This window comes from Periophthalmus magnuspinnatus, chromosome 15, assembly GCF_009829125.3.
Source record: "Periophthalmus magnuspinnatus isolate fPerMag1 chromosome 15, fPerMag1.2.pri, whole genome shotgun sequence".
Lineage (NCBI taxonomy): Eukaryota > Metazoa > Chordata > Actinopteri > Gobiiformes > Gobiidae > Periophthalmus > Periophthalmus magnuspinnatus.
Window position 1 is genome coordinate 14,481,679 of NC_047140.1, and position 22,806 is coordinate 14,504,484.

Genomic DNA, 22,806 nt, shown 5'->3' on the forward strand with positions numbered 1-22,806 from the left:
CTGGCTCCTGATATCACAGCACTGCTCCACTGAAGACTTATTTAAGTTTAGAGACACAGGCAGCGCTGGAGTTTCTCTTAAAACACTGCCACAAGACAAAGAAGAGACGGAAGAATCAATACCAGCTTAATGCATACACTTCTGATAGAATAGAGTATATAGACTTAGATACGGCATTATCTCGAGTGGTTAAGTAAGATATGGCATTGTGCTCTCTAATGTACAGACAGTGTGTAGTGTGAGGGGGAAACAACAATATAGAAAATCAATGCGCTGTTACTGTAATCTTTGTTAAAGGCCCTGTACCCGGAGCTTTCCATGTATTTGATGTATTTTTTATGTATTTGGCTTGTCCCAGAACATATATCTTGTTTAAGCAGCTCTTGAGGTCAAAATAAGTCCGCTGTGTGCTATCTGAATCTAATTATAAAGCATTACAGCGGTGACAAAACTCCACTCTCGTCTCTGAAAGTTGCAAAAAGCAGTTATAAACTCATCGTAGTGAGTAATTCGGATGCTCTAAATGCTTAAGGTAAGTGAGGAGTAACTTTGGACCACTGCAAACCATTCAAGCTCTCTTTTTCACATTTTTAAGACAGTAAAAATCAGGTACAGCGCCTTTAATATCTGGTAATATCTCAGGAAACAAACAATTATTTTACAACAGCATCAAGGGAAGTTCTTTTGTAAATATTGTGCTTGTGTAAAATGAATCCAAATTATAATTTTGAGTTTTTAACTGCTCCATTAAGTGTCAGATTTCAGTGTGTCTGCATCTGTCGTCACTATAATTGCTGTGCAGCTAATAAGCCATTTGAACAAAAGAATCTGGTGCCGCAAAAGAACATGCTTTAGACGTTTTTGCTGTAAAATGATACATGTGCAAAGGTGTTCAAAACGATTTCAGGTAGAGAGTTTGCACCTGCTTGTTTCCTCAGATTTAACAACTTACCGTGGAACATTTTAAGCATTCTGGGTTCCATGGAGACAAGCAGGTGTGGGAAAAGTGACATAATGTAGCTTGAATACCTGGTTTAAAATAGTCTGAATGTGCCATATGTGGTTGTAAATGCCTAATCTTGTCTCACCTCTGAAGCTACGCAGGGCTGGGCGTGGTTAGTACTTGGACGGGAGACCGCTGGGAATACAAGGTGCCACAGTGAGTATAGTGCAAAACTGTTGTTGTGTCCTTAGGCAAGACACTTCACCCCCATTGCCTCGTATGACTGTGGCGTGTGCGTGAGTGTTGGTCGTGGTTGGATTGGCAACCTCACTTTAGTCTATAATATTGTTTACCACCGTTGAGTGCGCAGTGAATGAATATTACACTGCAAATCATTTAGGTCCTGTATAAATCCAATCCCTTATTATTATAGAACCATGATTTCGTACCTAAGAATGTGAATAACTAACAAAATTAAATCGAATCACGCAAACTCCTCGTCATCAATCAGAAACTGTTCAACACAAAAAACTTGACAAATGTCTTCTCCTACTCCAGTCTTTAAACTGTTAAAGAGGGGGCATTACAAACCTGTACAACAACAACTTCACTAACCGTGTTGCGATGTGCAGTAGTTTCATTAGCGGTATGTGCGTGTTGTAGTGCTCTAAAGGGGGAGCGACTTAGCGTGGAGAGCAAAGGGAGGGAAGACTCAGCACATCAAAAATTAAAGTGAAATATAAAACATGTCAATAAGTTAGTTTTTTTTGGTGAATATTCCATTTTCAAAACAGTAAAAAGCAACATACTGATCTAAATAGCAGTTAATACCCCACAGAAGTAAAAGACCCCCTCTGTAACAATAAACACAACCAGCTCTGGAGAACAACACTGCACTGAGACGGCCACATTAGATTCACCAAGTCTGTCATAACAAACTCAACTCCACTGCCTTAAGGACACACGCACACAAACACACACATAAACACGCACAAACACACAAACACATATGAAACCAGTGGAGTGGAGACCCGGAGCAGAGAATAGAGAATCCATTACTGCACTTCCTGTTCCAGCGCTGCAGAGGAGATGTTATTGTGGCTGTGAGCGCGATGCCATTTTAATCAAGTGCGTTTTTATCTGTTATTAATATGCAACAGAGGTGATGGGAGAAGAAATGAGTTAGTGAGGAGTGAATGAATGAAATTACAGGAGCAGCGCAGCCAGTGTCACAGTAGAGCAGGAAGTGTAGGAGAGTACAGACTTTACTGAAAGGCAAACACACCCGGTGAACTATCAGATCGAGAGTGAGGAGCTGTGATGTGGATTTTTAAAGAAGGCTAAGCCAAATTGAAAACTGGAATTTAAGGGATGAACAATAGAATGGTATTGTGATCTTTTGGGGATCATATTGTCTACTAGAGAGAGTCAATTTGATACATACATACATAGGCCATGTGGGAGAGTGCGATAGGAACTGTACTTTAAAGCAGACCTATTATGCAAAATTGACTTTTCAGAGATTTTAATCATGTTATAGTTGTTTCCCTGTCTGGTTTACTGTCTCGGAGTTGTTTTTGAAGTGATGTGTGCATGTTAATCGCTTATTTTCAAGACGCTATAGTACCGATCAACCCCCGTTTTCAGTTTTCACCACCATCAACATATGGCCACGGCTCTGTACTTGTGCTTTGTTCTTTAATTTTATTTTCTTAATCGGTGATACGCGTAGGATTCGGTGGTGTTGCGTAGTAATTTTGGTACAAATGAAAAAGCAATCCATAGGAGGGGGTCGACAACTCCACGGCTTTTTGTGATGTTTACGGTGACATCAGCTCCCATTTGGCACCCCAGTTTTCTAACAAGGCAGTCAGCTAGCTTGTCTTTTTTATTAAGTAAATTTAGATTAATATTGAGATTTATAATGTCCAAATTATAACATGATGATCCACGGGTGCCATAGATTACAACTATAGCAGACACAAGCACAATAGGTCTTTAGGTTTTATATAGTGCTTTTCACAGTAACTCAAAGACGCTTTACATACTGTAGTTGAACATAAAACAAGACAAGTAGGCTAAGGAGGGAGACATTAGTGCGAGTTATAGACTATGAAGAAAAGGTGAGTTTTGAGCTGTTTTTTCAAGGTGTTTAGTGAGTTTCTGACGTGGAGGGGGAAGAAGTTCAAGAGGTTTGGAGCAACGATGGCAAAGTGGAAGGACTATGTCTCTGGGCTGGCCTGAGGAGCGAGAGGAAGTGTCTGGGGTGAGGGAAGTCTGGGAGTCCCTGCTTAGATTGCTGCCCACGCGACCCAGCCCCACATAAGAGAAAGATGGATGGACCTTGCAGATAAATCAATAATATTTCTACAAAAGATAAAACCGTAGCTAAAGTGTTCAATTGCACTACTATAGAAGTAAAGAATTATTATGAAACCTTTGATAATACACTTATGCATGATATATTGTTACAGTGCACAGTGTGGCCCAGTGAAAAGTCCCCTTAAATTTGGAGGAAAAGTAAATTTAACTTCTCAGAGCTGACAGAGAAGTGTGCCATGTCCCCACTGTGCCATTACTCACCGCAGAATAACAGCACCAGAACTACTTTTTATGGATGTACCCAACCTCCAATCTCCTTGTCCTCTCCTCCACTCTCCTCCACACTTTTGTGCAAATCTAACAGAGGTTTTTGAGTCTTGTTCCAGCAAAAATTGTCATCAAAACCTCAACCTCAATGTCAAAAATGCCGTCTTTGTATAAGGAGACACTCAGGCTAATCTCAAGTGGTATTAGTGAAGTGCGGTGAATTTGAAACAAGGGTACTGTGCTCATGGTTCCCTCGGCAACTCTCAAAAAACGTTTTCCCAAGTTCAGATGAATTAATTACCTCTGAAATGTTAGTTAGCTTTATTCAAGAACCATTCTCAACCTCTGGAGTAAAGTGACAGTAAGCCAATCAAACACCAACCAGGTACTTAACACTGCTTAAAGTGAGACAGCTAATAACCCATAATGAGGTTAGTTAATAAACAAGGACAGGGAGGTTTCACTCTAAAACTCCTCCTTTTGGGGTTGGATTTAGTTAACTCAAAGTAGTATAAAACCCATTATCTCAAGCCAATACTATTAAATGTAAAATGGTTTCTGGATGGAACCAAAACATCTTTGCAAAAACAGTGTCCAGGTGCCCTCCCTTAAGACCTTCTCTAGGATGTTTTTCAAGACAAGTAGCGTTTAGCTTTTGCGAAAGAACAGATGAAAGAACAGACGAAAGAACAGATCCGCACTGCAGTTCTTTGGAGCTCCTTTTATTGGATGTGCACACCTCCATCTACCAGTATCAGGGGCTGAGTTGGGCTCTGAAATCTACTGGGAGCATTTGCATTTTCACCAATCTGCCAAAGTAGCATAAACAAATCACCCAAATTTGGAGACTTTTCCAAAAAAGATTTTGTATTCTCCTGCATTTTAGTTATTATTTTTTGCCAATAATAATGGTGAGACGTCATCTATGCTTAAAAATATGCATCAGATAATACGTCGGTACAATTCTTTGTTGTTTGATGTTACGTTTAATCATATATTTCAAGTAAAACGTTCAATTCAATGGTTCATTTACACTTAAAAATCAGCTGAACCCAGTTTCTCTGGACAGGACAGCTTTTTGAGTTTTCAAAGTTAGTCTATTGTCATTTTAAAATCTTTTCACAATAAGGTCCATTCAGCAGTTTGTTAATGCAGAAGGTTTTATTTGAAAAAGGCCAAAGGAAGTGTTTAGTTGATGTTAGCAGTGCACTGATATAACACTATGTACTGAAGGAACTTTTCTGAGGTTTTGGGCTATAAGGGAATAAAAACACATGACTTGACAGCACTTTGTGACCCGCGATGAAAGAAAACAGGAAAAAACAATGCAGTGTATGGGAGGGGTCGGTCACTGACAGCTCCGTAAAGAGCCGCAGTCGGTCTGTACTGACAGGAGAGATGGGAGAGGGAGTAGCTACCGGAGAGCGCAGCGGCGGCACCTCTCTCATATCTCTCCCATCTGGCATCAAACAAACCCAACACTGGCCCACATAGACTACCGGCCGACTGGGAAATCTCCCATGTCTCCCGATTGTCATTCTGCCACTGACCAGGAGCTTTTGAGAAACAACAACAAATCTTATGGGTTAGCGCTATTAAACACTGTTATAGACGTATTATTGGTGACATCAAAATCCTGACTCTCTGAAATCAAAGCACATTCCCATATTCCCAACTTCTCATCTCTGTGAAATGATAAATAGTCATAAATATAGCACTTTTCTACATTCAAGGCGTTCAAAGCATTTTAGGAAACTACTTTAAGGAACTACTCGCTCATTCACACACGCACACACATCAGTGGACACAAAGAGTGGGTGTAATGTGTGTTAAGTATCTTGCCCAAGAACACAACAACAGTATTCATCTGTGGAAGCTGTAATTGCACCACTAACCTTTGAATCACCCAAGGACCAGTGCAGCATAACTATCTGGCCATACCTAGCCTGCCATAACTGAAGCATGCTAAATAGCAGAGTGATTTCAGTTGAATTTTAAAGACACTTGGATCTATCGCTGACGCTTAGAAAGAGCCCAGTGTTTGTGACGGGAGGAGGGGGAGAACACAGCGCTTATTTATAAAGATGTGAACTAAGGATGGATCTTAAAGGCCCTGTGCACGGATTTTTCACATGTATTTGAGCAAAATTTGCAGCAGCATTACAGATCTTGAGGTCAAAATAAGTTACCTGCGTACTCAGCTCAGCTCTGGTCTCTGGAAGTTGTGAAAAGTGCTTATAAACTCATCACGGTGAGTAATTAGGATGCTCAGAATGCATGTGGTAAGTGAGGAGTAACTTTGGACGACTGCAAACCATTTAATATGAGCTATTTCTATTTTTCACGGTTTTAAGATGAAAATCCGGTACAGCGTCTTTAATGGTCAAAATGAGGACAGAAGCTTAAGTTTGAAAAGTTAATGTGTTTACTGGTTGATAAGACACATTCACTGGTGTTAGAAACAACTAAATGAGCTGTTTATTTCATCGTCTGAATGAGATTGTGTGAAGAGAGAAGGAGGCAGCAGCTGAGATGAAAACACGGTGAAAGCTGCAGTCAGCGGTCACAATAACAAGACAGTTCAGATGTGTTTAGTTAGGATTTTTTTTTTTTTAACATCTAACAACTTTTAAAGGTAGAATATGTAACTTTTGTGCTGGAGGTCCGCTATCTGCTTGTTTCAATTCAGATTTTGTTTTTTAATTTCCCACAGAACAAACCCTCTCATTCAGCTTTTGTTTTCTTTATATTTACCACTTTCTATATTTTAGCCACTCTTTGCTTTGTTGACATCGCCGCAAACCCTTGGCCTTCTCTCAATGAGCTTCTTGATAAAAACTCCTGAAATGATTTTTATTTCACAGCTGTGTCTTGTCAGGGTCAAGACATGCCAAAAGTGCAAAGCATTGGTCAAAAAACTATTAAGTTATTGAGTTATTTTGATTTTTTTTTTTTTTGCTATATTCCTCATGTGTTCATTCATAGTTTTGATTCCTTCAGTGAGAATCTACAATGTAAATAATCATGGAAATAAAGAAGAAAACAAAATGAAAAACTGTGTTCAAACTTTTACTGGTGGTGTACACTGAAAATCTCTGCATGACGTGTTATCTGTGGGCCTCGGCTAACTAACTTTTTGTCTACAGAACTGTAACATATGTTCTGTGTCTTTCAAGTGTGTCCGATATAACTCATGATAATTGCTTCTTCTCCTGTTGTGTACAAGGCCACATTCTTTAGTTAAAGTTATCTATCAAAGACGAGGAACAGTGTGGGACGGCCAAGATAAGGACGGTGGGGGTAGTTTCTATTCTAAAGCTCATGTACTGTACTTCAGTAACCCTATGTTACGCAAAATTGATTCGTGTGAGCTTGTTATGTTGTTACCTCCTCAAAAACATACTCGGAGTTGCGTTTTGTTTAATTCAAACATGTCAAAGCTCAAATGTTCTGTTCCACCTTGTGATGTCAGGAAGTGGTAGTTTTTAAGTTAAAAGCGTTTGTCCAGGGCTGAAATCATCCAAATGATTCTAGTGAAGGTGTATGGAGTTTAAAAAAAACTTCTTGTATTACCACATGACATCACAAGGTGGAACAGAGTGTTTTCTGTTTGAGAGCCTAAATATGCAGGATTTGTATTTTGGATTTGGTTGCTCCATCATTGACTGGTTGAGCTTACATAGACTAATACATGCACTGGGCTGAATCTGCTTTTCAGTGAGTTGATTTCAGACATTTTGAAACTAAAAGCGATATCTTTTGCTAAGTGTTTGAACATTACAAGATTTGCAGCGCTTTGGGCTAACGGTGCTAACATGGGTTGGGATATTGCTCCATATGGTTCATGGATGTGCTCCAAAATATTTGAAAATTAAATGAAAAAGTTGGAAAAAATAACAACATGATAAATAAGAGATTTGGTTAGACCTGGTTTAGTTCTGATTTAGACCTAGTATAGTCCTTGTTTAGTCCTGGTTTAGAGCTAGTATAGTCCTGAGTTAGACCTTGTTTTGGCCTGGGTTAGACCTGGTTTAGTTCCAAATTAGACCTTGGTTTGGCCAGGATTAGACCTGTTTTAGTCCTAGTTTAGACCCAAAGCCTGTACTACAAAAGCTAGATTAGAGTCAGCGAGGTAATGTCAGTGTTAACCCTGGTTTAGCAGTACAATGAAGCTGAGGAAGTGGATACGACACATATTCTTTTATATCAATGTGCCCGGATTTATAAAGAGGAATATCATACACAATGGTAAACTAGTAAGCCTACTGCATTACACTTAATACATGCTACTGTCTGTAAAAATTTGAAAAGAAAAATGTAATTGCGCATACTGGCACAGACATAAGTGCTGTTCATTCAGTCCATGGTGCTATATAATGATGTCATAGTCTATGTTCCATGACTTAAACACGTTGACTCTTCTTCTACATCAATGGATGACAATCAAATAGGCTCCACTTTCTCCGTGGTGTAACCTGCGTGGGTGTAACTGATCGTTAAGTGCCGACTTTACACCAACGCAGCGACAACGTTTCCTTTGGCTTGTTACTTATTATTTAAATTGCTCATGTATTTCAGGATTTTTATAACTCTTCCCCAGTTCTGTGACACCACTTTATTCAGAAAATCCAAAGTTGACAGGTCAAGTTGTGAACCTGCTTCAGTCCTTGGTTACACCTGGTTTAGTTCTGGGTTAGACCTGGTTTAGTTGTGGGTTACACCTGGTTCAGTGCTGGGTTACACCTGGTTCAGTGCTGGGTTACACCTGGTTTAGTTCTGGGTTAGACCTGGTTAAGTCCTGGTTTACACCTGGTTTAGTCCTGGGTTACACCTGGTTTAGTTCTGCAATGTTCCCGATGCTGCTTGAATGTAAACAGAGGACATTTTGTTAGGTACGGGATTGTGCATACGTGATAATGCTATAATTATTCCTGACGTCTGAGCTGATTGGTCTGAAATGGAAATCACTCTTATTATTTTCCTAATCCGTGTTCACATTAAGATTCCAAAGCACTTGTCTGGTCCAGCCTCTTCTTTGACTGAGGAGAGTGGTTCGTTTTTGAGCTCGGGGGCCTGGTTTAATTAGTCTGTCGCTGATGGACACATGGGCCATGGCAAAAAGAAAAGCCTTCTTTTTTTTTTTTTTACTTTTACACCTCTTTGTTTGGGTTCATCATCATTTCTTTGATATTCAGTGGCAATCAAAGTGAAATTATAATTTATGTCGCTGCCATATTCAAATTGCAAAGGCTACATGTTCCTCACCCATAACAAGAACTGCATGCTATACATTAAACGGCCCGTATTACAATATTTTCTGATCTATGTTTAACACTCAAACCCAGCACATTTAGGCTGAGTTCTTCTGTCAAACTGAAAAGGTAAAAGGTAGATGTTAACTTGAAAACTACCACTTCATGACATCACAAGGTGGAACAGAGAATTTTGAGATTTGGAGATGTAGACAGATTAATAAACCAAGAAAGAAATGTGTGAATGAAACAAAACACAACTTTGGGTATGTTTTTGACGAGGTAACAACAATATAACACGACTTAAAGCTCACAAGAGTGAATTTTGTGTAATATACAACCTTTAAAAGATAATTCAGTGTTACATAATCACAAGCTGAGCAAGTAATCGATAAAACCCTGGCTGTTTCACCTGTTCCAAATCCCATCTCATATCGCTGGGTTTCAGATCACATCACAATATTCTATAGAGCAATAATATTTAATACAGATGGAGGCAGTTAAAATCATTATAGTTAAAATGCAGATGTTTGTTGTAATACAGTGAGTACTTGGGTCTAGTCACTAATAGAATTGATCAGGTTAAACATTTGCAAAATTACCTTTTGGATAGTTCATAGGAAAGAAGTAATCAATAGGAAAAACTGCTCTTGCCCCCATCTGGCAGCGTGACAGCAACACATCTGAAATCTGCAATCTGAAAACCACTAATAGACTTTTTAACTGTTCCAAATCCCATCTCATATAAACACTACATCAGTATAAGTCATTGTAAAATCATGTGAACAGCCCCGTCTGTAGCGCAGTACTGTTTAATGAGATGGGGAAGTATGCCTGGATGGGTTTAGTCCTGTTTCTCAATGTAAAAATGCATGTGTTTGGTGTTTTTGAACAATAAAATCACATGCAATGCAGCTTTAACTGATTTAAAATTGAAATCTATAGGGAACGCAACGCTATCAGTAAACACACATAGGCGACATTATGGGCTAGCATCAAGGACCAAAAATACAGCTTTTAATCTGGGAAAAAAAGCACTGAAATTTCTCTTAAACTGTACCTATTCCAAATCCCATCTCATATAAGCACTACATCAGTACAGCACATGTCCCTACAGTCTTTATTGTTGAGTGAGTGGAGGAAGTATGGCTGGATGGGTTTAGTCCTGTTTTGTCCCTGCGCTCCTCGCCTCATATTCACTTTACATCAGAGCGCTCGGATCACTCAACCGCACTGACACACTAACACTGTCTCCTGCACCTTACACAGTACACAGGGATGTACTGAGGTCATACAGAACAGAGGACGGGGAATGTGGGTTCATTCCACCTATCTTTGATTTAGGGATGGCGCTTATTTACACAGGGGATCCAATAAGGGCACTCTCTTTTTCATAGGTGCCCTGTTTAAAATACAATACAAACAGAAAAAAACAAACAAGACCATATTAAACATTAAAAACAGGTGCAGGTGTGTGAATAAAAGTTTGTTATCAGATTATTAAAATGTGATTGTTTCATCAATGTCTCTAGTTTTGCTTTTCCTTGGAGTGTATTTCATTTTTGTGAAGCAAAACGGCTAAAAGCCTCATTCTCATCTCAGTTCTGGTGCAGCTAGTCCTTGGCCTTATGCAGTCATGTGATCTGGTATTAAAGTCTCACTATTAAGTTCTCGCAGTTTCATAGAGAAAACAATGATGAGTTTCAAATCCATCACCTGTAATAAAACAAAGAGCAGAGTGAAAGAGTCGATCCAACAGTTTCAAAGCAGAGGCTGAAGTCTGTATGTACCACATCCACATAATCCAGTAGAGAGGAAGGCTGCTTGCACTATTTCTTTAATATAATTTATTTGAATACAATATTTGTTTCTGTAATAAAATGATAATCTACATTTTAAACTGTTACATAATTCTGAGATATGTTTTTTAAAGGATAAGTTTTCATCAAGCCAAAATCCAAGATATTCATAAGTGTCGACTCTTTCAATGAATGTACCATTTAGCGTGTAAAGATTTGTAGCTTGCACGTTACTTTAATGTTTTTTAGATAAAATCATATTTGCATTCAAAGACAGTTTAAGATTTATGAGGGAGTTTTGGATTTCATTAAAATCTCGTTGCAGTTTTAAAATCCCCTGATCAGCAGAGCAGCTGCATACAAAACTTCTATTGGGTATTAACTGCCAACACATATGATATTTAGATCACCATGTTACCTTTTATTGTTTTGAAAATGCCATATTCATCAGAAAAAACATATTAACATGTTTTATAAGTTTCATTTTTGCTTTTGACGCTCAGGGTCTCACACTCTCCTCTCGTGATAAGACTCCTTCAGAGCAGCACCACAACAGTCAACACACTGCGAACAAAACCACTGCACATCACATCAGGTTTGTGAAGTTGTTGTGTACAGATTTGTATCATTCTTTTGTATATTGATGGAGAACGAGAGTGGGTGACGTAGGCTTGTGGGCAGAGCCTTTTACGGCCTGAATAGCGCAGGGGAGAGATTGCTGAAATGCTCAAACATGCATGGATGACATCTAAAAAAAAGCCTTTTCAGGCTTGTTTTTGATGAGGGAACAACATCATAACATGGTAGCTCCAAAAATAGATTCTGCATAATATTCTGTCTTTAATAAAAGAATGGGGACACTGAATTAAATAAAATTCAGGAATTCACTGTTGTTTGACATCCACACTGATTATACAAAGTCCCATTGAGAGCACTGGATTGTCCTTTTTGTAAATTATTGTGAAGCAAAAAAGGCCTGAAACCTTTATTAAAGGTCCTTTATTACACAAAATTGACTCTTGTGAGCTTTAAGCCATGTTATAATGTTAGTACCTCATCAAAAACATACCTGGAGTTGTTTCATTCAAACACGATTGAGTAACTCTTTATTATTAGTCTGTCTACCTCCAAAGCTCAAAATACTCTGTATATGTCCTTAAGTTGTAATTTTCATATTAACAGCTCCCTTTTACCTTTCTTTAAGTAGAGATTGGCATTTGCAGGGCTGAAATCACCCAAAGGATTCAAGTGCTGGTGTAGGGAGTTTAAAAACACAGTGGAGCTCTTGTATAATCACATGACATCACAAGGTGGAACAGAACAGCTGTTTTCTGTTTGAGAGAAAAACTCTAAATATTCAGGATTTGTGTGTTTAATGTGTGTGAATTAAACAAAACAAAACTCTGGGGATGTTTTTGATGAGGAAACATAATAACATAGATCAAAAATAGTGCACTATAGGCCCTTTAATTCTGGATTACATTGTATTGTGTCTGGAGAGCTGTGATGTGGTCTTATTCTGTATAAAAGCTGCTAACCCTGTAGTTTAGACCTCTATAAAACATGTTCTGAAATGTCCTTGGGTGTCAGATGCTCTCCCTGAATGCTGGATGCCCTCCCTGAATGCTGGATGCCCTCCCTGAATGCTGGATGCCCTCCCTGTGTCTCTTTGTGGTCTTATTCTGTATAAAAGCTGCTAACCCTGTAGTTTAGACCTCTACAAACATGTTTTGAAATACGTTGGATTCTTGTATTAGTTTATCAGTTCATATTTCAGTCTTTTCTCAAACGTTAATGCCTCTGGACATGTTTAAAATGTGCACTGTGAACTGAATATTGATCGTACAAATATATGAGAAACTCTGCTATTTCCAAATAAGAGAACCGCTTCAGAGAGAAAGTTTGACATGTTCAAATACATTACAATAAATGACTGAATACCTTGTATTGCTTAAAGGTGCAATATCTAACATGTATCCGGTAAAGCAGGGGTGTCAAAAAAGTTTTTAATCAAGGGCCACATCAGCAAAAGGGCTGCTCTCAAAGGGCCAGATGTAAAATAAATATAAATAAATAAACTTTTTAAACTTGTTAATTAACTGTTTCTGTATTAATTACTTATTCAAGTTACAAATATTGTCTATACATTTGCCTAGATGTAAAAATGTGGCTGTGTAACTGCCTATCTCCTGATAAAATGACATTTTAAAACCACCACCTTTTAATTTACTCTGTCAAGGGCCGTATACAATGATGTGGAGGGCCACATTTGGCTTGTGGGCCTTGAGTTTGACACATGTGTGGTAAAGGGTTTCCCACCTGTTTGTTTCTATGGAGATATCATCATTTTGCCTAGAATTTTGAACAATATGACAATAAATGTATGTATCTCCATGGAGACAAGCAAGTGATGCCACCAGGCCAAGTAACTAATACAAATGTAGACTTTTCTGTGGTATTTCTGAACAATAAAAACACCCATAAATGAATTCATGCAAAGTAGATATTAATGCCAAACTGTGGGACATTCCAGGCAAAGCAAGAACGTGACAAGGAGAAAAGCAGACAGCAGACCCCCCCAAAAAAAAAAAAATAAAAATAAAAATTGCAGAGTAAATCACTGGAAATATATAAGAAATACAACAACCACGTAGAAAACATTATGAAATAGCACCAAGGACCAAAAATATAGCTGTTCACCAGTCCAAAACCACTGAAAATTGCTCTTAAACTACAATACAAGATGTTTAAAATCAAATGAGCTTGGACTATGATTTAATGTGATTTTAGCTCTTGTTACCTGCTACATAATCATCACAGTTACACGCAGATAATCTAGACTCAAATACTGTTGAGTCTAGATTAAAATTTTCCTCAAAGACATTCACGTCTTTGAGAAAATTATTGTAATTTTCTAATGGCTGTAATCAGATGAAAAATCTCTAATCACGGCTCTATTGTTCACTGCATTTCAGGAGCGGGAGACGAGCAGCGGCTTTCAGATATTTATTCATTTTCTATTTTTTCTTGGATATATTTGGAAAGACTTTATTGTAACTTAAGAAAGAATTAGCCAAATCAAGGTCAGGTCTAACCCACAAACTCTTTACTGAGAGGAGTAGACAGGATAACCACTCTGCCGCAGTAACACAGGGACAACGGGAGTCTAACCCACAACCTGTAATAATCCAATCAGAGCCTCACATTACGATCTCATTTCGGTTGCCAGTTTCAATGCTGAAATCCAGTTGAAGGGCTCTCTCTGATCTGAATCGTCGCTACCTAAACCCCAGCACCTGCAGCCAATCGTGAATCAGTGCTAGTGCAGCTCAGTGCGTGAATTTTGGAGGTTCTCAGCTTTCACATGAGGTCTGTCCATATACGGAAAATAAAAAAAAAACTGGCAACTGGCTCTGGCAACTCAGGTTCAGTTGTGATTGTAGTAACTCTTTAAAAAAACTGGCTACATGCTGTGTCTGGGCCCAAAAACATCATGCATGTGAGTACTAGCGATGTGCCGGAGGGTTTGTGAGAACTAGCAAGTTAGAGTCGTTACAGTGAAGAGTTTAAACTCCCGAATCCCCTTTCACATATTGAAAATCAGGTACTCTGCACTAATCCTGTAGTGTGACCTGCAAACTCCATTTCATTTGAGTAAGTGCAGTTTGTACCACCATAAAAAAACTCAATCCTGGAGTCTTTTCTTTGGTGCGAACCGGATTTGAACCAAAACAATCCATCGTCAAAGGCTTCCCAATCCGAGCATGACCAAACAGACCACTTCACAAAAGCTTGGTGTATTATTCTCATATTATTCCAGCCGTATCCTGAGAGTCAAAAGTCTAATTCATTACGGCTCCGTGTCCCTCTGATCCGGGCAGCATTCCAAACTGCATTAGTGGGTTTCAAACTTGTGCATAATTTTGAGCGTCAAATGTTGTTTATTTGGAGACATAGAGCTGTATTGGAGACAAGATTGAAACCGAAATCAATGCACAAATCTTACACACAAACTGGAGCGACATGCATAGACCTGGCACGATAATTACTATATTGACTTATGGTTCAATATATGAAAGCTGGGACACTATATTTTTGGGCTCAATATTTCTTTGCAAAAAGGGGACTTTTTTTTGTAATAAGAAAAGATTTGAGCTGTAGAAGGTTTAATATGCAGCTTGATACACTAATTACAACTTCATTCTGCTGTTTATTTGTTGCAGCTCAGGCCTTTAAATGATACAGTACATTTTAAACTAGGTCTACAGGGATTATCCTGCTTTGTGTCAGAGGCATAAAGTCGGTTCAATATTATTGTTTATCGTTGTATTTCTCTGTACCAATATATTGTGCTTCAACATTTGTTATTGTGACAGGCCTTTACATGCAGCTAGACAATTACAACCAGTATGTTTTAAAATGTCTTGAATGTATATAAACAAGCACCTCCAATCACTTACCTGATATCCTGATTATCAGATAATAAAATGCTTTATAATTAGATGCAGACAGTACACAACAGTCTTATTTTGAGCTGCTTATACAATATATCTGTACTGGGGCAAGACAAGTTTTACTCAAATACACGGGGAAAAAGGTACAGGCCTTTTAAAGGTGCACAATTTACATTCTGGGAAAGGTTACGTCACCTGTTTGTCTCATGAATATGTTATTGCTTTGCCGGGAATATCCCACAATATGGAATACATACTGAACGTATGGTCTCTCATTTATTTCATTCTGTCATCACTTTCATTTATGGAATTACAGGAGTTTTTATTGCCAAAAAATACTTGGTTTGATAGTGTCATGATGCCTGTATTTTCTGTCTCCCTGTGTGCTCTCCCCCTCCCCTCACCTGTCTGAGCCTGGAACTGGGCGGAGTTCCTGGCTCCTCCCGCGCGCACCTGGAGCGCATCAGCACAATTACCCCCACCTGCTTCAGAGCATAAGTGGAGCCAGGACCAGACACTCAGTGCGAGATCGTCTGCTTATCTTCATCCTGTTCGGTGCCGGTTCATCTGCGTATCATCATCCACATCCTGTCTCCTGCACTGCTCCAGCTCCCGCACTCCCGGCTCCGCTCCCGTCTGGCTTCCCCGACCTGGTATGGTACTGTTTCACCTTGTCTCCTGCACACTACGCCCCTGGACCTCGCCCTGCACCCTGCTCCTTTCCCTGGCTCTGGTCTACTGGTCTTTGCCTCTGTGGCCCATGTTCCCGGATCCCGGCTCGTCCTCTGCACCTCACTCCGGCGCCGTACCGCGCACTCTGCTCCTGGATCCTAACCCGGACTCTGGCTCCTGTCCCCCGCTGGATTTATTGTTGTGTTTGAACTGAATTTCACCATTTTGTAAATAAACACTGTAAATCTGCCCCGAGTCTGCATGTCTTTGGTCCACCCAACCCCACCGGCTACGACAGATAGTCACCTGCTTGTGTCCATGGAGATCGCCAGGTTTTACTCCATATTGTGGAACATTCTTGGCAAAACAACATCAACACAACAGATTTCAGACCATCCACCTAAATACATAAATAGTCAGAGGTGGGTAGAGTAGAGAAAAATGTTACTTCAAAATATTACTCAAGTAGAAGTACAAAGCAGTGGTCAAAGTGAGAGTAAAATAGTATTTAGAAAAACTACTACTCAAGTAAGGACAAAACATTAAATAATGCTCAAACCTGGTATTTTCAAAGGATAGACGAAAATGAGACAAACTAAATCGTATTGTTTTGCTCAATATTGATTGCATGTACCTTCGTCTATACTTCATTTTGTTCTTGTTTTCTTGTAATATGATGCTAACATTTGACTTGTAGATGGTTGAATAATTCACATCGCTCAACATAAACACTACTGAAGGCTTTAATGATGCTGTTTAATTAATGCAGCTCGTGTCTTATTCACAATATGGTTCATTTAGAAAAGGTTTACTGGGATTATCCTGCTTTAGGGCCTTTGCGTCAAGCATAAAGGTGCCAATATTACGCTTAAACCACGACTCTGTCTCTGAAGCAGTGCATCATGTTTCAACACCTTTTATTCTCCGAGCCTTGTTATTCAAATAAACATTTTCTTATGTATTTTTTTACTTTGCGTTTGATCGTGGTCTCTCATGTTTCCTTATGGTTCAGATTAGCTTCCCTCATGCAGTGGGCCTCTCATTCCTGCAGATCCGATCAAGGCATTGATAAATCCATAAACCCTTGGTCTTATTGGAAAAGCACTCACAGATCCTGGTTTCATGTTACATCTGTGTCCTAAATCTATAGCAACATTTCTGAAGTGAGCTCAATGTAACAGGTGAGAATGTACCACCTGCAGTTTCTGTTCTTAAAACTGGGACACGCGACTTCCCGTAGAGTATGTAAAAGAAAAATCACAAAATCAGACTGCTGTCTGCTGTCTGCGTCTGAGTAACCTATAAAACTTGTGTTCATCACAAACCCAGGTCTTATATGCTGCTATGTTATGTTTTAGGGTGGGAAGATGCTAGCTGTGCCATGGTGGTTCTCTCTGCTTCACTTCTCCATCTGAAAATCTGGTACCAGTACAGTTTTCACCAGTAGATGACAGATGTGAAACCTAAGCTCATCCTCCTCTCACCCGGCCCTCCCCCTCTCCTCTCTTGACCCCTCCTCCTCACCTGGCTTTTGTTCAGTCTCACCTGTGCTCTCTGGTCTTCTTCTGTCAGGCCAAAGCCAAGACATTATCAGACAGCAGTAACATAGACAGCATCTAGTGGTGATATGTAAGAATACAACAGGAGCAGGTCGGACAATCTAATTAAGCTTTAAGGTTGTGACGATAGACTGTATATATAAATTGACATAGCTAACCTGCTAGCCACTGCGTTCCACATAGGAAGTGAGTATGGGCGCGCTTCTGGCTCCAATTCACTTTCTATTAAAAAACTGTCGGCTCATCATTTTGATTTTAAGATTAAGATTTTTATTTTGCTATTGTGTCCGTAAATCAAGATATGAATATTAATAAACAGACAAATCAGATGCCTTCTTTCCCTGAGATCATTCTTGCTAGTGTTAGCAGCCAGTTTGATTGACAGCATTACTAAGCGTCTGCTCCCTGCTAAACCAGTGGTGCAGATGGGAAGAGGCATTACCTTCAACAGCCTCGCTCCAGGTTGGCTCTTTGGTTGCTATGATACTCGCGCTCGAAATTCCAAATATGGAAATTGGCTCCGAATTTGGTAGCCTCGACTGAGCTTCATTTGACTGGAGCTGAATGACGTCACACTCCCATAGTGAACTATATGATTGTGACAGAGAAATGTATTAAAATGATTTTTAGACAAATCTAATGGGCAAATCAACTGTAAATGTAGAATAGCTAAATAAAGGAGGGCTGTTGTCAACAAAAATGATTCTTAGTCGACTAAAGACATACTCTGTGCGTCATGGCATTGACAAAAGTTCTTCAGTGATGTTCAAAGTTACTAAGAACTTGTGCGAAAACTGCTGTCAACACTATAGCAGCTGCATAAGTGAAAAGGCAGATTGAACTGTCAAGCCACTCTCAAAACTCACTCCTTGAAAAATAAATAAGACTCACACAGTATTTGGAGAGGTTTTGTCTTAAGTTATTTGTGTTTTACACTCACATCTTCATTAAGTATTGGAACTGTCTATTCTGGATCCCAAGCAAGGGTTCTGGTAGTTGTAGGGATGAGTGGAGGAACATATTCACTCTTAAAGGCCCCGTACCCAATTTTGTTCTCATGTATCTGAACAAAATGTGTCTTTCCCCAGCATAGATTTGTTGTATAAGTAGCACCTGAGGTCAAAGTAAGTCTGCTACAGTGGGGCAAAAAAGTATTTAGTCAGCTTAAAAACATGAGAGAGGACTTCATCATAAGTGCACATCAACTATGAGAGACAGAATGAGAAAAAAATCCTGAAAAATCACATTGTCTGATTTTTTAAGAATTTATTTGCAAATTATAGTGAAAAATTTGTATTTGGTCACCTACAAACAAGCAAGATTCCTGGCTCTCAGACCTGTAACTTCTTCTTTAAGAGGCTCCTCTGTCTTCCACTCATTATCTGTATTAATGGCACCTGTTTGATCTCATTATCAGTATAAAAGACACCTGTCCACAACCTCAAACAGTCCGAATCCAAACGCCACTATGGCCAAGACCAAAAATCTGTCAAAGGACACTAGAAATAAAATTGGAGACCTGCACCAGGCTGGGAAGACTGAATCTGCAATAGGTAAGCAGCTTGGTGTGAAGAAGTCAACTGTGGGGACAATTATTCGAAAATGGAAGACATACAAGACCACTGATAATCTCCCTCGATCTGGGGCTCTATGTAAGATCTCACCCCAAGATCTCAAAATGATCACAAAAACGGTGAGCAAAAATCCCAGAACTACACGGGGGGACCCAGTGATTGACCTGCAGAGAGCTGGGACCAAAGTAACAAAGGCTACCATCAGTAACACACTACGCCGCCAGGGACTCAAATCCTGCAGTGGCAGACATGTCCCCCTCTTTAAGCCAGTACATGTCCAGGCCTGTCTGAAGTTTTCTAGAGAGCATTTGGATGACCCAGAAGAGGATTGGGAGAATGTCATATGGTCAGATGAAACCAAAATAGAACTTTTTGGTAAAAACTCAACTTGTCGTGTTTGGAGGAGAAAGAATGATGAGTTGTATCCAAAGAACACCATACCTACTGTGAAGCATGGGGGTGGAAACATCATGATTTGGGGCCGTTATTCTGCAAAGGGGCCAGGACGACTGATCTGTGTAAAGAAAATGAATGGGGCCATGTGAGATTTTGAGTGAAAACATTGTTCCATCAGCAAGGGCATTGAAGATGTCACGTGGCTGGGTCTTTCAGCATGACAGTGATCCCAAACACACCGAACGAACGGGCAACGAAGGAGTGGCTTCATAAGAAGCAATTCAAGGAGTGGCCTAGACAGTCTCCAGATCTCAACCCCATAGAAAATCTTTGGACGACTTACAGAAAACGTTGGACTTCAGTCATTGCCAACAAAGGGTATATAAGAAAGTATAGAGATGAACTTTTGTTATTGACCAAATACTTATTTTCCACCATAATTTTCAAATAAACTCTTAAAAAAAATCAGACAATGTGATTTTCTCTAATAGTTGTAGTGAACCTATGATGAAAATGACAGGCCTCTCTCATCTTTTTAAGCAGGAGAACTTGTACAATTGGTGGCTGACTAAATACTTTTTTGCCCCACTGTATGTGCTGTCTGCATCTAATTAGAAAGCACCTTAATGTCCGATAATCAGGACGTGTGCGTTAGCATGCTATTTGTTATTAGCTTTACCGTCGTGGCCAAACTCCGCTCTGGTCTCTGAGAGATATGAAAAGTGCTAATAAACTGACTGCAATAATTACGATGCTGAGAATATGTAAGGCACGTGAGGAATAACTTTGGAGCATGGCAAACCATTTAAAAGTTATGTTTTTCACACTTTTAAGACAGTAAAAATCAGGTGCAGTGCCTTGAAGAAACGCTTTGTCCAGTTGACAGAATTTTCTTTTGTGATGGAACCTACCTGGAGGGATTAGACAGAGTAATAATTAATTTTCCTTACCTCATCGAATAGCTCCAAACTGTACGTGTTGTCATCATCAGCGAAGAACACCACTCCTGTGTCCTTCTTGGTACGATGTTGTCTTAACCATGTTAGCGCCACATTCCTCTGCTCTGTCGCTCTCGGCATCCCAGCCCGCTTAAACCTCCGCGGGGTAAAAATGTGCAAATGCGTGTACGCCGATACACCGCTCCTCGCCAAAAACTTTGTCACCAAATCTGATCGTGAAGAAGCATCCTCTACAACGATCCAATGGAAGCGTGGCACCTGTCTGAAGGCCTGGGCCAGTCTGGTGAGCTCGGCTTTTTGTACCGGCCGGGAGTATGTGGGGGTGATGGCGTAGATGATGGGTAAAGTTGATAAATTTGATGCCACTGTCCGTTGTGTTCGTTGCCGTGCCGACATGGGAGAGCGAAATGTGCGTTTAGTGTCGATGTCGATCATGATAATAACGATTAGCACCCAAGGGAGAAGGATGAAGAATCGGCTGAAGATAACTGACTTCATAGTGAAAGTCCATTCAAGGTGTAGTCCTTGTACTCAGACTAAATGCAACTATCCCTCAACATTGTTCTTTGTCCATTGCTAGCGACTGATATTTTGCAACTGATGTCATCAGCATTCCCTGGCGGGGGTGAAGCTAACTGGAGGCACTGCTCTGTCTGAAGCTCTGTTACTGAAATTAGAGTTTAATCTGAGCTTTGTTTGAACACAGTCTGATGAAAAATAACTTTTCTGGACAAGATGAGCTGTCTTGAGCTGTTAAACACGCCCCTCTCAAAAAAAAGTCACAAGCTAGCTAGCATTCGCCAAATGTTTTTAAGATAGGCCATAAACGGTTGCACTGATCACAGATTCCTCAAAAAGTGATTAAATCCATTTTGTATTTTTTTCCTTGAGTTTTCAGGCAATCATAAATCTTATCATATATGGGTCACCATGGTAACTTCTGAACATTCCTCCATCGACATACATGCAGAACCCCCCAGCGCAATGTCACTGCAAAGTAGCAATAGAGATGCAATATCTGCCCAAACGTTGCACAAAAGTGACTGTTATTAAGATGAATCTGAATTCTAGAATTTTTGAATTTCCTCAGCTAAATCAGTTCATAGTCTCATTGCCAATATGCACTTCTGGTCTTCTGCAAGAATCCAACATTTTAAATCTATATTACAAATTATCATCCAAAATGTGTCAATATATCATCATAAAATCCCAAATTCACCAAGTTGCATTCAAAAAAACTCCCTGCTACATTTCACTAAACATTATGTCACATCCAATAATTGTTTAAAATTCTGACAATCCATCAAAGTGTTATAAAAGTTTCCCAACACAGTAAGCTGTATAAAGTTGTCAGGACTAAAACTTAAAATTAGTATTTTTGACACATATAACACACCATAGAATGATTGTAAAGATGGATTGTCAAAGTACTGCTAAAAGTTACTCATGCACTAATGCCCCTCCCTTGACTTAAATGTTGTGAAAATATAAAAAATTACTTTGATTTCAACATATAAATTTAATCCATCAATTGTTCATCTTAAACCTAAATTTTGTATCTGCCCCATTCAGAAAAAATGACACATGCTTGTTAATAGGTCAGTATTTCATTGCACTGAACTAAACATTTATCTATTTCATTTATATATTAGTCTACTTTTTGCATTGCAGCCTGCAGGTATAGCATTATTTTTGTGCATTTTTTTGTTTCACTACATTGCCTAATGCTTTCAAACGCTTTTATATGGCCCGAACCGTTATTTTCAGTTAATAAATTGCAACCCCACGTGCGTATTACCTTTTATCACTCTGTAAATGACATCGAATTTATGGGTTTTATGGGCACTGTGTAAATTACGCCTTGAGCATTGACAAACCGCGGGCAGTTTACGGCCAAAAACCGCGTCTCTGTCAGAAAAAACATGAGTCAAAAGCACCCAGAGTAAGTATTATACCCAAAATGGTAAGTCTACTTTTGTGCGTAATGCAATTTCCGTGCGTAATTTACGTTCTGAAACTGGACACGCAACTCTTTACAATTCATTGCTCCGTAGAGGCTCGTCCCATGTCAAGTGCAACCCTCTCCTCTGTCGCCAAGTGCTGACTTTTTCCTCTAACTGCAACGCAACGAACAAAATGTACACAGTTATCCAACAAAATCCTTAAAATGCGTCCCAGATGTGAAAAATATAGCGTTATTCCAATCCGCTTATCCAGTCCGGGTTGGTACTTCGCTTTCAAAACATGCACAGAGCTTACATCCTGCGGGACTCAACGCGAAATCCCAAAATATCCTCGTCCTTCACGTCTTGTCATTCACTTGGGGCTAAATAAAGTACGATAGCGCCGCATGCGTAAAAGAGTCCGCGTAAGTCTCATGTTAGAACAAGCGACGCATCCGGACAAAAGCGAGGAGAAAGACAAGAGATGGAGGAGAGGAAGAGGAGAGTGGAGCATCACTACTGACTGCGCTCTCCTTTCGGTTTGTGGATAATAAGAAGAGAGAGCGAGAGCGCGCTGAGAGGACAGGAGGAGGGTAGAGAAAGAAGGAGGAGAGGAGGAGAGAAAGAGAGAGGTCGGTGAGAATAGACCCAGCGCGAAGAGGAGCG

At 39.7% G+C, this 22,806-nt stretch overlaps 1 protein-coding gene across 1 annotated transcript in view; it reads right to left on the reverse strand.

Annotated features, from left to right (window-relative positions):
• b3gat2 (beta-1,3-glucuronyltransferase 2 (glucuronosyltransferase S)) overlaps positions 1-20,695 on the reverse strand; it is a 60,775-nt gene extending 40,080 nt beyond the window's left edge. The window contains exon 1 of the mRNA XM_033979823.2: positions 20,189-20,695. Within this exon, the coding sequence (XP_033835714.1) occupies positions 20,189-20,695 (507 nt within the window). The remainder of the gene's footprint in view (positions 1-20,188) is intronic.
• Between the last annotated feature and the right edge of the window lie 2,111 nt (positions 20,696-22,806).